Source organism: Aethalodelphis obliquidens, unplaced genomic scaffold (genome assembly GCF_003676395.1).
Source record: "Aethalodelphis obliquidens isolate GAN/ISIS:26980383/991018 unplaced genomic scaffold, ASM367639v1 scaffold58, whole genome shotgun sequence".
NCBI classification, from domain to species: Eukaryota; Metazoa; Chordata; class Mammalia; order Artiodactyla; family Delphinidae; genus Aethalodelphis; species Aethalodelphis obliquidens.
The window spans coordinates 11130613-11146547 of NW_020838002.1; the positions used below are offsets into that span (position 1 = coordinate 11130613).

Genomic DNA, 15935 nt, shown 5'->3' on the forward strand with positions numbered 1-15935 from the left:
AAAAAAAAAAAAAAAAAAAAAAAAAAAAAAAAAAAAACAAAGGGACTTCCCTGGTTGTGCAGTGGTTAAGAATCCACCTGCCAGTGCAGGGGACACAGGTTCAATCCCTAGTCCGGGAAGATCCCACATGCTGTGGAGCATCTAAGCCCGTGTGCCACAACTACTGAGCCTGTGTGCCACAACTACTGAAGCCCATGCACCTAGAGCCCATGCTCCAGAGCAAGAGAAGCCACTGCAATGAGAAGCCTGCGCACCGCAACGAAGACCCAACACAGCCATAAATAAATAAATAAATAAATAAATTTCTAACAAAAGAGAATGAATGGAGTAATCCTAAATTTCTATCTTAATTAGACCATACTTTCTCTCTCCAGATCAAAGATCAAAAAAATAAAAAAAGAAATGGACACCAAGAGGCTCTTCTTCTCATGGTTTAAACATGTTCATTTTCTGCTCTACATTTCTAGCTTAGAAAACCATACAGAATGGTCACACACACATTACCCACCCCCACCCTCCCTTTAACTCTGATAGAGCTCTGGTTGGCTCAGGTGCACACACCAGCTCAAACTCACCTGTTTGGATGAGATGTGGGCAGCATGAACTGGAATTCCACCACGCAGGTGTTGTCCTTAAGCTGGCGGTGTTGTACACTGTTAAGTTCATAGGCAATATAAGCCCTTCGAACATACACCTGGTTAAAAAGTAATCCTCAGTAAATACACTTCAAAAACAGAAACTAAGAGATGGTTAGCCCAGGAAAAAGACAGTCTTGAAAAGAGGTGTCTGATGCAGAAGAAGGTGGTCTGTGCTGACAAGTCCCAAAGCCCCGTACATACATACCTTGCTTTAATTAATAAAGCTGGAGTCTTAAAACTATACCCATGACTATAAATGGAAACAAAGCTAGCCTTCCTCTGCTGGACACCTCTAGGTGTGCTATAAACCCTTCACACTGACCTAAACTCGAGAGAAAGTTTCATCAGTTAGCACAAAAGTATATAGAACCGTGACTATTAATTCATTACACATGATGATTTCAACAGACGATAAAAGCAAACAGGGAGAGGGACTTCCCTGGTGGCACAGTGGTTAAGAATCTGCCTGCCAATGCAGGACACATGGGCTCGAGCCCTGGTCCGGAAAGATCCCACATGCCGCGGAGCAACTAAGCCCATGCGCCACAACTACTGAGCCTGCGCTCTAGAGTCCACGAGCCACAACTACTGAAGCCTGTGCTCTGCAACAAGAGAAGCCACCACAATAAGAAGCCCGCACACAACAGTGAAGAGTAGCCCCACTCAACACCCACGCACAGCAACAAAGACCCAACACAGCCATAAATAAATAAATTAATTAATTAATTAAAATAAAAGCAAACAGGGAGAAAAATGAGAGGTGCTGATTCTGGGCCACCTGAGGAGTGAAGATAGAAGACAGAAACAATTGAAGTACAGTCTAACTCTTTCACTATCTTGTATCTTTGTTTCGTTTTCCCACTGGCCCAAATCGATTTTACAGTGTTTATATCCCCCAAACCCTAGGCAAAATCAGGAAGGCATAAGTTGACATATAATCCCTCAAATACACTAACTTGACTCAAAGAAACAGCAACAGGCCACGTCTCAGGAAAACCCGTCAGTCCAACCTCATGTACTTCACAGCTAATTTGCCATGCACATAAAATGAGACACATCAGCATGTGAGGTACGTCAGGAGACTTTGCATTAAATGGCATAAAAACACTGTAGAACACTTAGATATTTTCAAATTTTGATATTTACTGAGTAGCATACATTACAGTCTCCCCACAGAATACAAATAAAAAGTAACCCAAAAGAGCTCGCAAAGGGCTGTAGTGGTATCATATCACATAAAATCATTGAAGACACTCCTTTTCCTCATGTTCAAAAAAAACATCTACTTGGCAACTTTACAGCAGTATTTGGGGCCTGCAATTTTTGTGCTTAATGAGGTAGGGTGCTGTAGTGGAAACAGAAAAGTCATGAGTCAGATTGACCTGGGTTCAAATGCAAACTCTTCCACTTACTATCCATATGAATTTGGGCAAGTCACTTAACCTCTCAGAGGCTCACTTTCTTCTACTTCATGAAGTAATTGTAGGATTAAATGAGAAAAATAAAGCACCTAAAACTCAGTTCATTAAATGTTATTACTTTCCTTCTCATGCCGAAATAGTTCATAAGAACTGCTTGACAATTCAGAATATAACTAAAATTCATTTTATTTGGCCCAAATCACAAAATGGTACTGTTCTGATCAGCCACATATTTTTTCACTTATTGTGTTAACAGGGAATCCTAATCACTACGAAATGGAAGAATTCAAATACCTGGTAAGTAGAATTGAAAAATGCTAGCAGCTATTTTCCTGTGATTGGAGCCCAGAAACTGGTGATTAGTTGAGTTGACACACTTGAGTAAAAGCAAGACCATTTGTTTCAGAGGAAAAGAGGAAGGTTCTCTACTCTTGAGAACCAACGTTAAGGCCGAAGAAAAAGGACAGATAACAATAGCCAAATGGACAAAAGGAGTCAGCCAGAAACTGAGAAAAAGGTCATGTCACGTTACTATGAGAACCTACCTCCAGAGCTGCCATCCTCACGACCTGGTTGCTGTGATAGAAGAAGTTTGGCAGGACATCGAAAATTGACGTTTCGGACAAGATGAGTTTCTGGAAGGTACAAAGACAAGCTTAAACCATTACATCCATAAGAGAACAATTCCAATGGACAAGATTTAGCATTTGAAGCATTTAGTGAAACTTAAGAATTTTGTCTATGAAGGTCATGTATGATCTTACCTTCTCTCTGCCTCAGCTTCCTCAGCTACAAAATGGGGAAAATAAGAATACCTATCCTCACAGGGCTGTTGAAGAGTTAATATACATAAAATTCTTAGACTAATGCATTAACAGTGCATTAATTATATGCTAATATAGGTGTTTATGGCTATTATTATCCTTTCTGACACAAATCCATACTTAACTTTTAATATATTGTCTCACTACTCCACTACGGTAAGCCATAGATTTTTGATTTTTGAACCCTCTATTTCAACTATGAACCAAATAAGCAAAAACATCCTTCCCCCCTCTTTAGTTTCCCCAGAACGAAATCTGATAGAAACCCTGAAGATTCCCTTAGCTAGGTATAATAATATTATCATTATTTCCAAGTAGAAAAATAGAAGTCATTCCTGACAAAATGGTGTTGTTTTAAAAATAATAGTCAAGGTTCTTTGAATTAGCAGTAAAATTAGCCAATATTCTTTTATAAAATTGGCTCTGGGGCTTCCCTGGTGGCGTAGTAACTGGGAGTCCGCCTGTCGATGCAGGGGACACGGGTTCGTGCCCCGGTCCGGGAGGATCCCACATGCCGCGGAGCGGCTGGGCCAGTGAGCCATGGCCGCTGAGCCTGCGCCGTCTGGAGCCTGTGCTCCGCAGCGGGAGAGGCCATAGCAGTGAGAGGCCTGCGTACCGCAAAAAATAATAATAATAAATAAATAAATAAAATTGGCTCTGTATGAAGCTTAATAGTAAGCATTAAAATAAAACTAAATGATTATTTAAGTAGCTTTGCCTGTAGAAGACTAACGACTACCTATTTATACATCTGATTCAAATATCAGAAATCAACCAGCGCTACCACTTCATTCTGTCCTAGAATACCTTCCAGATAAAAGCGCAAGAGGTGAAGACTTCATTAGGACGCTTCTATCAAGGCAGGTCTATTCAATTTTTAAGCTAAGCCACAATTCTAACAGCATTTTATGAAGAAAAAACACATAAGTATAAATCATTTTAGAAATTCAAGGTATGAAACTTCATTACACAGAAAATCAAAATTGACTGACTGATTACTTAAACTATGCTTGGGAATAAAGGGGACAAGAGTGCAGAGTGGCAGAAAAGGGCTATAATGTATACCTGCAGGTTCTCAATGCAAAACTGATGTCCGTACATGTCAATAGCTGATAGGAAGATAGACTCTACTTGGTTATGGCGAAGCTCATATGATGGCAAATGGGAGGCAATAAGAACCTAGAGTGAGAGCAAAATAAAAGGCGTAAGTTCCTGAGGGAGTGATTATTCTAGGCTCCTATTAGGCAGCTCTGATACAAAAGCAATAAATATAAATCTGTAAGTGCAGGCATCAAAGATAAAACAGAGACCAAGTAAAACAACTTCTGGGTCCTGTAACATAAAGCCAAGGCCACCAAATACTGCATCTCAGTTGACTCTTACCATGATTTGCTTGTGAGCAATTTCCCATGGGGGCAGAGGGAGGGGGAGGGAGAAAAAACAGCTTCAATCAAGTTCCATCAGTGCATGTGATTTACCACTGCAGAGCTGCTAGTCCTGGGGACTGCATGACTAGCTGTTAATGGGGAATCAGGTCTGGCAGGGAACAGCTGTGGGGAAGGTTGGTGCAGCAGAGCTAGCCTTTCGCAACTCTGAAGGGGAAAGACTAGGAAAAGCTGCTCCGACAGCCCCAGGTACTCAGTCCCAAAGAGGAGGTGTCAGGATGTAACACCAATGCATGTGACGGGCAGAGAGAGTGAGAGCAGTGTCACAAACAAAAACAGGGACACGGTAGGACCTGAATACCCTCAGCAGGTCACTGAGAGGTTCAATAACTTTGAGTAATTCAGTGACATGGATACAATTGTAGAGAAAGCAGAAGGTCACTGCACAGCTTCAAATGCTGCTTCCTTGTCGATGCCCATGCGCTGGAACACAAAGGGAGTGCCAACTCCTGGCTTCCCTGCTGAAACCTTTTGGAATGGAAATGAAGACTACAGGGTGAAACTGGGCTGCTCTGGGGTTGTGCTGATTGCTAGCACCAAAGATTCATTTCATTATCTTCTTGCTTTCCACACTTGACTTTTTCCTATACACTTAAAAGTTTTCACCTGCTTCTAAGCTCCCTTTGGAAAGTAAGAAATATTAAACCTATTGCTTTCCCTCAGTCTCCTTTCCTCCACGTGACCCTGGTTTACTAGGAAGGGTAGGGAATAATAACAGGATTTTATAATGGGGGGAGGGCTCCTATTTTTTATATTAATTTTTATTGCAGTATAGTTGCTTTACAATGTTGTGTTAGCTTCTAGAGGGCTCCTGTTTTAAAGAAACTTAACGTTAATCTTTTCCTTTCTCTTTAAAAAACATATACCACGTGAGAATGTTTGTTCTGAGGGCAATGAGACATACATGGGAAATTGCATGACCTTTGGAAGGTGCTGGAGGAAGAGCTCATTGCATCTAGGACTGCCCAGTCTATGAAAACCATTCCTCCCTCCGGACAGCCAACACATGTCCTTACCTGGCGTGCTCGGAGCGCCACCTTAGCATTGGTGGTCTTACTGAGTTGAGTTAGCTCCGTGAGGATATTCAGCAGCTCGTCAGTGAGAGTGGGGTCCCGGCCACACAACTGATCCTAATTGTTAACGTGACAAAGAACATACATATCCATGTTAAAAAGAACTGAGGTGGAGAGAACTTTGAAATGGGAAAAGGGAATAAAAACAAAGTAAACAGAGCTAGATTACTAAGATGCAAATGTCCTGTTACCTTTATCCTAAACAGTGTGGTAAAGAGATCCCAGAGGGGTACTTCCCTGGTGGTCCAGTGGTTAAGACTCCGTGCTTCCAATACAGGGGACACGGGTTCAATCCCTGGTCAGGGAACTAAGATCTCACATGCCACATGGCCAAAAAAAAAAAAAAGAGAGAGATCCCAGAGGAAGCTGCTGCCAAGGAGAAGCCCAATTCCTCAGCCATTCAGATTCTAAATTCCTAATGTATTTCTTTATAAATCAACACCAGACTTTAAACAATAGAAATCATTAGAGACCATTAAAAGGGGTCAAGGGATTCTAGCTAAGAAATAACAAAGGATGTCTCAAAGTTTTAAGAGGTTTTAAATAATATAGGGACTAAAAGCTTTCCTGTTCCCTCTCCCACTTTTGGAAAGAAGGCAGAATAAGGCAAAAGGAAACACTCCTGGTGGTTTTCATTCCACAAACCAAATGTTCAGCATCCCAGGAGGGTGCAAAACAGAAACATAAGCACAAATTATTCATTTATAAATACACGCTAAATAAAAACACCATCTCATATTCTGACAATTCTATACCCCAAATCATTTATCCTCTTGCTGTACGACGAATCATTCCATGATACCTAAACATGGAGATTCTTTAGATGGATTAGAGGGAAAAACCAAGCTCCTACTATACAATCCATGGTGTAATTCAGACTTGGGTCCTTTGTCTCCAAAAAATTAAAAAATTTTAAGGAAAAAAAACTCTCATATTTTGGGAAAAATATTTCTTCTCCAGGGCAGTATCAGTTTATTCCCTAAATTCATCCATTATCCATGGGATTCTCATCTAAGCTGAAAAAACTGCAGATGCACTTTTATAAATGTCCTTTCTGAAATTTACAGAGTTATCTGTAATAGTAGTTCTTAATATCACATCACACAGTTCCCTCGACTTGGAGTTTGAAACAATTGCCTTTATATTTTAGTGAACTTTTATTCTCCCCCACCCAACTATTGAATCGGACATGAAAGACAACCAGATCCCAAAATGCTTCCTGTTGCTGCCTTTTAATCTTCCTCCTTCCTGGATTATCAGCCTTTTTCTTGAAGAATCTCCATTTCATCTTCAACCCTCCCCATCTCAGGGATACTCCGTACAGTCCTTTACCAGCGCAGCACAAATAGAAGTGTGGGGCTTTTGGCTCTGGGGGCAAATATACATTTCCCCAAACGCTTTTTCTACAACCCCCTACCACCTTCCGCATCACAGGGTAAACAGTTTTGGAGTACTCAACACTGGTATGCTGGAAAGACGGCTTCTCAAACATTTTAAAGCAGGAAATACTTTCTGGTTCCCCAATCCACGACCAGAGGTGTGCGCCAGAGTCGTAAACCGCATGTTGGTATTTATAGTTAACGAAGTGCAAGTATTGTTTTCACCTGTTTAACGCAGGCGATTCACTCATCTGAGTGGAAGAAGGAAGTGATTATAAATCCAGGGCTCGCCTGAGCACGTAGTCACAGACTGAAGGACCTATTCCTCCCAGCCCAGGGAAAAAGCAAAGAGGAGGGAGAAAATGCAACCAAGTCTCACCTTTTATTGATAACTTATGAGCAAAATAGAATTGTAATAAAAGTCACTAGCCACGCACCACAACAAAGAGTAGCCCCTGCTCGCCACAACTAGAGAAAAGCCCGCGTGCAGCAACAAAGATCCAATGCAGCCAAAAATAAATATAGTTTAAAAAAAAGAAAAGAAATGGGATGATGATATATATTAAAAAAAAAAAATCAAATCAAATCACCAGCGACAAGGCCGTAACAAGACGGAAGGAAAGAATAGGTAGATAACAGTGGGTAGGGAAACCATAAGCTTTTCCTACCTAAATCCCTCTTTACCTAATGTTCCTAATAGAGAAAATATACTCTTTTCTGAGGTACTTACTTCAGTCATCAGAATGGACCCATTGAGAGGTTCAAAAACCTAAGAGATGTCCTGGGTAATAGAACTCAGCTGCTCTGCAAATAGTCAGACTAAAGTCTCAACATTAACAGCAAAAGCCAACACAACAAAATAAGAACACTAGCCACCTACCCAACCTATATCAGATGTGATAGGGACTGGTTTCCCTTGAAAGGAAACCCAGGTTTACCTTTTGAGATTAAATTAAAGTAAATAAATTTTAAAAAATGGAGTTGCAATCTTGCCTAACTACAGATCACATTCTAACTAAAACACATGCACACAACTACTTAAAAAAAAAAAACTTTTTCATTTCATCTTTCCATTATGAGAGAGAGGGAGTGAGAAAGGGGGTAGAGAAGCTTCTTTTCTGTAAGAAAAGTGAACTATGGAGACTAGAAAAAATAATAGGGAAGTAATTATTCGTTCACGATCACCAACTGACAATCCTCCTGGACTCCTTGTGATAAAGTACAGAAACCTGACCTTTTTGGCATGTGAAATATCAAACACAGTATGAATAAACCACTACTTCCATTAAATTATCCTGACTTGGAAATTTCCCATTCAAATATTATTTTCTCTATTGTCATCATTAGTACTTAGGAAAAAGATGTGCAACAGAAAACTGTGTGTAGTGTAACCTTCTCAACCCTCTCCTGTCCTTGACCTGAACACAGTGTTCAAGTTGTGAAAGAAACCACCAGGGATGGAAGATGATTCCATTCATCAGAACCACCCACCCTAAGATACAAGCATCCAAGAGGAAGTTTACAGCCCTCTGGCCTAGAGACAGATGTCCTCTGGGCAAATGGACAGCCCAACATCACCATCTAACTCTGGTGAACATTTTGTAACAGTGACATTAAATGGTGATGGTGTCAGCCTGTGTTTCCTCAGTGTATAGAGGCAGGTTCATTTAATGAGCCTACCTCCTGATTTGGGGATTACCTGCATAAATCTGCAAGCCAAAGTGAAAATTATTCAATAATGGTTAAGATTGGTACCACACAGTTATTTCTTGTTTTCATTCTTAACCTAGATGGTGGCTAACCAAAAGGAATAGTTCAGATTTGCAGAAATATAACAAGCAGGCTTCAGAGTCAAAACCGTAGCCAAAGTTATGTAGCTGACTGCCAGGAGAGCCCAATATAGCCAACTTGATCTTAGCATTCTAAGATTTGAAGGCAATTCAAAATGAAAAGATGTGACGTAATGGGTAATATTCTCAAGACATTAACTACTGTTCAGCTGGACGAGGCACCAATGCCAATATCAAAAATGGACTGGAAGCTTCTTCCAGTCACAGCTAGAATTTCTGACCTTCCAAGGATGTTGTGGGACAGATTAAACAAGAAATGTTAATATAACCCTTATTCAGTAAACCTGGGTTTACTGGGACTTTTCTCCATTATTTACACGTTGAACGAAATTATTTGCAGTTATGTTGGGAGGAAAAAGGAAGGAGGCTGATAGGCATTTTATTTATTTATTTATTTATTTATTTATTTATTTATTTATTTATTTTTGGCTGTGCTAGGTCTTCGCTGCTGTGTGCTCTAGTTGTGGCAAGCAGGGCTAGTCTTCGTTGCGGTACGCCAGCTTCTCATTGAGGTGGCCTCTCTTGTTGCGGAGCATGGGCTCTAGGCACGCAGGCTTCAGTAGTTGTGGCTCGCAAGCTCAGTAGTTGTGGCGCACGGGCTTAGTTGCTCCACAGCATGTAGGATCTTCCCGGACCAGGGCTAGAACCCATGTCCCCTGTACTAGCAGGCGGATTCTTAACCACTGCATCACCAGGGAAGCCCCTGATAGGCATTTTAAATGCTCCCTGTCTGAACCAAATCAGAGGCTCACAGGCATGGCATTACTCCCAAGGAAGCATGGATTATACTACATTCGTGTGGACCACACCAGAAATAAGATAGAAGTAGTGAGGGGAAGACCACTCAGAATCAAGGTGGCTACAGGATACATACCTTGCCATCTAGACAGCTGTGAGGATGTTGATACTTTTTATTGATACAAAATCGCTCAATTTGGCTAAAGAGTCCCTTAAATATCTCTTAGGTAAACTTAAACAATGTTCTAAGCTTTTTTCTATACAATTAAGAGATAAGAAGAACTTTCAAAAAATAAACTTACTGACTTTGTTTTCAATGTGGCACAATGTTCCTCCAAATAGAGAAAACTTGACAGGACTTTAACATTTTACTTGATATTTTGCTCTCCAGATACAGCAAAAGATTAGAAGAAATTTGGTAGAGAGTCTATGAGGCAAGTTACCAGTAGGCAAGTTATGCTAACACCCAGAGGGGAGGAAGGCTTCCTCGGAGCAGCCCACATCCTGCAACACTGATTCACAGAAGCCTGATTTTCTTGATTCCCTCCCCCTAGGTTCCAAAGCCCCAGAAATCATCATCTAGTTCAGCAAAGCACACCATCAACAGTCCCACTTCTAGAAAGCAGAGATTGGAATGCTGGGCACATAACATTGATCAGGAAGCCAAGGTAAGCAAAGAAAGGGGAACCAGCAGAGAACACAGCTGGGGGAATCGAATGCTACCATATCCAGTTGTTATCCATAAAAGAGAGTAAGACCTACAGAAAGAGAAATCCAAACAAGTAAAATGGCTTTTCCCAGCTACCACCATTAATGCAGATGTGGGGTGGAGGACCTGACCATTGCCAAAGAAGGCAGATCAGAAAGGAGCACTTTTCCAGCCTTCGTTCCTGCTCCCTAAGTCACTGCTAGCTGGCCCTCAGCTCAAGCATAGCAGTTAACTTCTTGATTTCCAAATCTCTGAGATGAGGGCAAAATAATGGATATTTCAAATGCAATTTAATGATATAAAAGCCTAGAGATGTTTACGAAGTTTTCCTTTGTTTTTTAAAGATAAATGTGAAATGCCAAAATAAAGAAAAGGACAAATCCATCTTTCTGGTTCACATCTTCAACCTTCCTCCTCCTCTCTCTACCCCCCCTCGTCCCTCCCCTTCCCCTCCCTCCTCCCTCCTTCCCTCTCTCCCTACCCCTCCCCGTCCTATTCATCTAAACCCAAACATTAACAAACAGCTCTTTTCTCCAAAGAGCTCAGCCTGTTGGAAAGAAAGTCTGGGTACTATCCATGCAGGTAAGAAGTAATCGGGATGACAAGGTGGGGAAAAATAAGAACAGCAGCAAGTCAGAGTCCCATTGGCATATGCCTGTCCTGACTGGCAAAAGCAGAAAGCAAAGCCTCAAACCAGTTCTCTGACAGGGCCCAACGCCCCTGCAGCACCCCCGTGTAATTACACACTTGAGTGACTGGACTCTGAAGAAAATTGAAGGCCTGAGCTCCGAACAGCTGCCATTTTCTCTCTCCATCACACCAGCGTGATTACTTGAGAAATGAACAGCCCCAGCTCAAAGCTACTCCAGAATTCTCAGAGGAAATATGGCTCCGTGTTCCAATAATGAGATTCTTAAGGCAAGCGTTACTTACAATCACTCCGCAAAAGGAGCGAGCCGAGCCCCTATATCTTACAAATTAGAATTTAAGAAACCCAGCGACAGTCTTAGACGATCATTACTCTTCTGCAGCTCCAAGGATTCTGGACTTTGGCCTATTTTTAGTGCATAAAAACTGTTAAGTCCTTAAAAAGGTAATCATAATAAAATGAAAACTCACCATAACTACCTTCCTAAAAAGGCAAATTTTACTCCATTTTAGGTCCAAACTGACAGATTCTTCCATACCCTCATCATTACCTTTTTCTGCCAGAAAGTCTCGGCTTTATCCAAATGAGAATTAGCAATCCTTTTATTAAAATTTAAGGAAAAAAATCTAATTAGTCAGATTGCTTCCCTTTTCTGATTGAGAAAAAGAAAATCAGCAGGTTGCCAGAGATAATATCACTTCTTTGCCGAAACCTATCAGTTGGGGAAGTTGAAATATTACATTGCGCCGTTATTGTTTTTTCCTTTCAAATGCATTTTCTGGTTTCCCCACTATCTAGCCATTCTAGGGTAGCAAAGGTAATGAACTCTCCCTGTGATTACATATTTTTTTAAGTGGCTATTCTAAAAATTGTTACATCCTCGTGAGTTAGCCAGCTAGGCAGATAACTGAGTGAGTGGCACTGTTGTTAACCAGAGATGTGAGGTAGATAGTTTCCCTTCATTCCGAGCCATGAAATAAAAAACAGCAGTGAAGATTTATAGTTTTTTTCTCCTCCAGGAAGAAATGAGGGAATTAAGGTACCAAGAATGCCAATTCCACAAAGGGACAAGGAAGAAAAGCACAGGAGCAAAAAGGTACTATAGTCTCCAAAAAACACAAACATGCAGCAGCAAGGCAATTAATTGCTCGTGGGGTAGAGGGGCTGTAAGAATAGTCCTATTGTTCTCTGATTCCTAGAATTAACCCAACCAGAAAAACCAAGGAGTAGAGAACTTACAAATCATCTTCAAAAATCCTTAAGGCCACAAAAATTCTACCCACTGGTCACATGTACGTCAGTCCTATTCACGTTCACTAGTCTCACCTCTCCTTCCCTCTTTCTACTAATTCTCGTATTACTAGGTTATAGGGACAAAAGCATGTATCTACTACCAACACAATAATCCCAGCTTAGATGTCCATGTAAATAAAACAGAAAGGGACCACAGAAAATGAGGAATACATTTAAATTTCTTTGGTGGGGGAGGAACAGTACTACATTGCTGACAGTTGTTTTTTGTTATTCAGTTTTGGATGTGAGAGCATTCATGGAACAAACAAGCGTTATAACAGAAAAGTACCCTGGCTAGATAAGACTAAATTTTAAAGCTACTGTCACTAGTGACAAGAGGAATAAGGAAGCATGGGGCATCTCTAAGTAGAGCGAAGAGATTTGAGTTCCCATGTAAGATTATATGCACAATTGGCAGAACAGTCCTTTTCTGACTGGAGCAGGTTCCTTCAGGTCAAGGACAAAGACAGATAGGAGAAATTGTTAATCTACAACCCAAGCCCCACTCATCCCACAATCACAAAAGACAGGAGCTTCTCCTCTGACCACAGCCGTCACAAGGAGAAATGCTTTTTACATATCATCAACCATCTTTACAGGTTCTGAAAAATGGTACTCACAATAAGCATTGTGACCAGAAGATTCTTCTTGGTGACTTGAGCGTGAGAGAAGATGTAGTTCAGTACAGTGTTCATGTCACTCTTGTTCTCCTCCCGAAGGGCGAACACGCATTTGTCATAGTGACCTGCAAGCAGCAAAAAGAAGTGATCCTCACCCACGTATGAATGTTCACGTTTACATGCTATTTGTTTGTTTTCTAATGTCTCTACTTAGAAAACTGATAAGAAGTGAGAAGAAATACCGTAAGAATTTTCTTATATGGATTTGTATAGAATTGGCAGTGTTGTTTAGTAAAAGCAACCCGAGGCTAAGAGTCAGGCAATCCGGTATAAGACCTGGGCTCAAAGCCTAGCTCTGCTACCAATTTACTGTATGCTCCTGGGCAAATCACTACCTCTCTAAGGCCTATTTTCATTAAAAAAAATTTTGACAGATCGGGGAAGGATGCGTCTTACTGAGGAGCTGGGGATAACCCCAACCCCCTACCCTGACTCTAAACTCTCTTATTTAGCTTCCTGGAATGATTTCCTTAGAAGAGAGGGTTTGGCTGCTTAAAAAGAAACGTCAATACCATTAAACCCCCGCTAGAGATTCTGGTTCCATGTCTGACTCACTGAAAATGTTTCACCCAAACTAGGAGGAACAGTTTTAGCTCAAAAATAAAACACCAAACTTATCAGTGTCCACAAGAAGGATGGCTGCTACCTCTGGAATCAACATTTTCCCCTGGAAGTCCATGAAGCAGCTAAGCAATGCCTAGGAATTCCAGATCCAAACTAAGGCATAGATCAGGGAGAACCTTGCATGAAGTCAAAAGGTCTGTGGGGAGAGTACAGTTACGTATATTTTCATTGGCCTTTCACAAGGCCACCAGGGGCAGGTTAGTTCTGCCTAGCAGAGCTATGTTTTGCAACAGAAGCATAAGCTTCAGGTACACTGTAGTGATATCTACCATGGGATACAAGTAATATTCAGTTCCTTAAAAACAGCTTACCTCAGAATTAAATTTCCAAGCAAAGGAGAATTAGTGTTTGAATAGTCTCAAGGGTCAGAATTCTATGAAAATAGTAAAGGATTATCACCTTACTTCAGCCTGCAGGTTAGGTTCCAAACCAAAACAGTGGCATTCAAACTGCATTACCATGGATTCCTCAAATACTGAATACAGTCAACCAAGGCAACTCTGCTTTTATCTATTTTAAATATTAACGATTGACATAAGATTTCTTTTCAAAATAAAACTAAATATATTTGAAAAACAGTGGACTACAATATTTAGAGAGCTGCCAATGTCATAAAAGACCCATTTAGAACAAAATGGAAGCTGTTTAAAAATTGGTTGTCCTATATAAATTCATATTTCTCCTGACCAAAACTTAGCTTTGAAGTGACAACAGAAATATATCTTGGTAACAGAAATCACTAGAACTGGGGGAAATAAAAAGAATATTTACCCAAGGAGAGGCAGTGGAGACACTAAGCAGAAAGAAAGCAATGATACCAAGTGCCTCTTTTTAAAAACTTTTTATTGTGAAGTATACATACAAAAGAATAAATAAACACCCAAGTAACTACCATCTATCTTAACAGAACATTTTTAGTATCTTTGAAGGATCCAGTGTGCTCCTCCTCAAAATCAACCCGCTAAGCTGAATTTTAGGTTAATCATTCTTTTGCTCTTCTTTACACTTATCACAAATGTATACATAGTTTCATTCTTCCTGTTTTCAACTTGATAACAATGGAATCATTGCGTATGGATCATTCTGTAACTTGTTTCTTTCCCTCACCATTATGTTTTTGAGATTCATCTTTTGTTCATGTGTGTACCTCGGTTCATCTGTTTTCACTGCTGTAGAGTAATCCATTGCAGGAATAGACTAGAATTCAATTATCTATTCTACTTGTGTATATTTGGGTTGTTTCCAGTCTTTTTTGCTATTCGTGAATAACACTGCCACAAACAGTACTGTATATGTGTCCTTAATAAACATATGTAAAAGTTTCTCTAGAGTATATCATCTAAAAATAAAATTGCTAGGTTGAAGAGTATAAGTTCAACTCCATTAGGTACTGACAAACTGTTTTCCAAAGTGGTTGTACCAATTTGCATTTCTGCTTACAGAAGTGGTGGAAGATGATGTGAAATTCAAATTTTTGCCAATCTTACTGTGGTTTTGGTTCACATTTCTCTAATTAGTAATAAGACTGGACATCTTTTCATGAGTTTGTGGATTATTTATGCTTCCGCTTTGGCGAATTATCTTTTTATATCTTCTGCCCATTTTTCTATTAGGTTGTCTTTTACTTATTGATTCAAAGCAGTGCTCTATAGATTACAGATACTAATCCTTTCTTAATCGTCATGATTTGTAAATATTTTCTTCCACATTGTGGCTTGTATTTTCAGTCTTTTTATGGTATCTTTTCACTAACAAAAGTTCTTAAGTGAGGGCTTCCCTGGTGGCGCAGTGGTTGAGAGTCCGCCTGCCGATGCAGGGGATACGGGTTCATGCCCCGGTCGGTCCGGGAAGATCCCACATGCCGCGGAGCGGCTAGGCCCGTGAGCCATGGCCGCTGAGCCTGCGCATCCGGAGCCTGTGCTCCGCAACAGGAGAGGCCACAACAGTGAGAGGCCCACGCACAGCAAAAAAAAGTTCTTAAGTGAGGTCAAATTACTTATCCTTTATAGTCTGTATTGCTGGTCTTTTTTTTTTTTAAGTTACCAGTAATTAAAAAAATATATTTATTTATTTATTTGGCTGCACCCGGTCCTAGTTGCGGTACGTGGGATCTTTGTTACCAGCATGCAGGATCTTGGTAGCAGCATTCGGGATCTAGTTCCCTGACCAGGGATGGAACCTGGGCCCCCTGCATTGGGAGTGTGGAGTCTTAGCCACTGGACCACCAGGGAAATCCCTGTACTTACTGGTCTTGTATGACAATATCTTCTCTGCCCTGAGGTCATAAGGATATTCTCCTAAAAATTTAGTAGCTTTGCCTCTTTAGTACATGTTTAAGTTTTCAGTTCATCTGGAATTGATTTTTGTGTGTATCGTCTAGGTTAGGGATCTTTTATTTTGGCAAATGAATAATCCTTTGTCCCAGCATCATTTATTGAAAAGTCTATCCTTTCCTCAGGTATTGATTTACAATACCTGCTCTGCTGTAAAGTAAGTTTTCATATATGCTTGCATCTGCTTCTGGGTTAATAGAACCAGTGTTCCATTGTTCTATTAATCTGCCCCTACACCAATATCACAATCTCTTCATTAATATGGCTTTATATTAAAAC

The 15935-nt window shown here is 40.5% G+C and overlaps 1 protein-coding gene across 11 annotated transcripts in view; it reads right to left on the reverse strand.

Annotated features, from left to right (window-relative positions):
* ACACA (acetyl-CoA carboxylase alpha) overlaps positions 1 to 15935 on the reverse strand; it is a 239721-nt gene that overhangs the window by 129656 nt on the left and 94130 nt on the right. For all 11 annotated transcript variants that reach the window (XM_027087339.1, XM_027087346.1, XM_027087341.1 and 8 more), the window contains 5 exons: positions 12640 to 12764; positions 5345 to 5458; positions 3949 to 4062; positions 2605 to 2694; positions 576 to 694 (listed from right to left, as the gene is read on the reverse strand). In XM_027087339.1, the coding sequence (XP_026943140.1) occupies positions 576 to 694; positions 2605 to 2694; positions 3949 to 4062; positions 5345 to 5458; positions 12640 to 12764 (562 nt within the window). The remainder of the gene's footprint in view (positions 1 to 575; positions 695 to 2604; positions 2695 to 3948; positions 4063 to 5344; positions 5459 to 12639; positions 12765 to 15935) is intronic.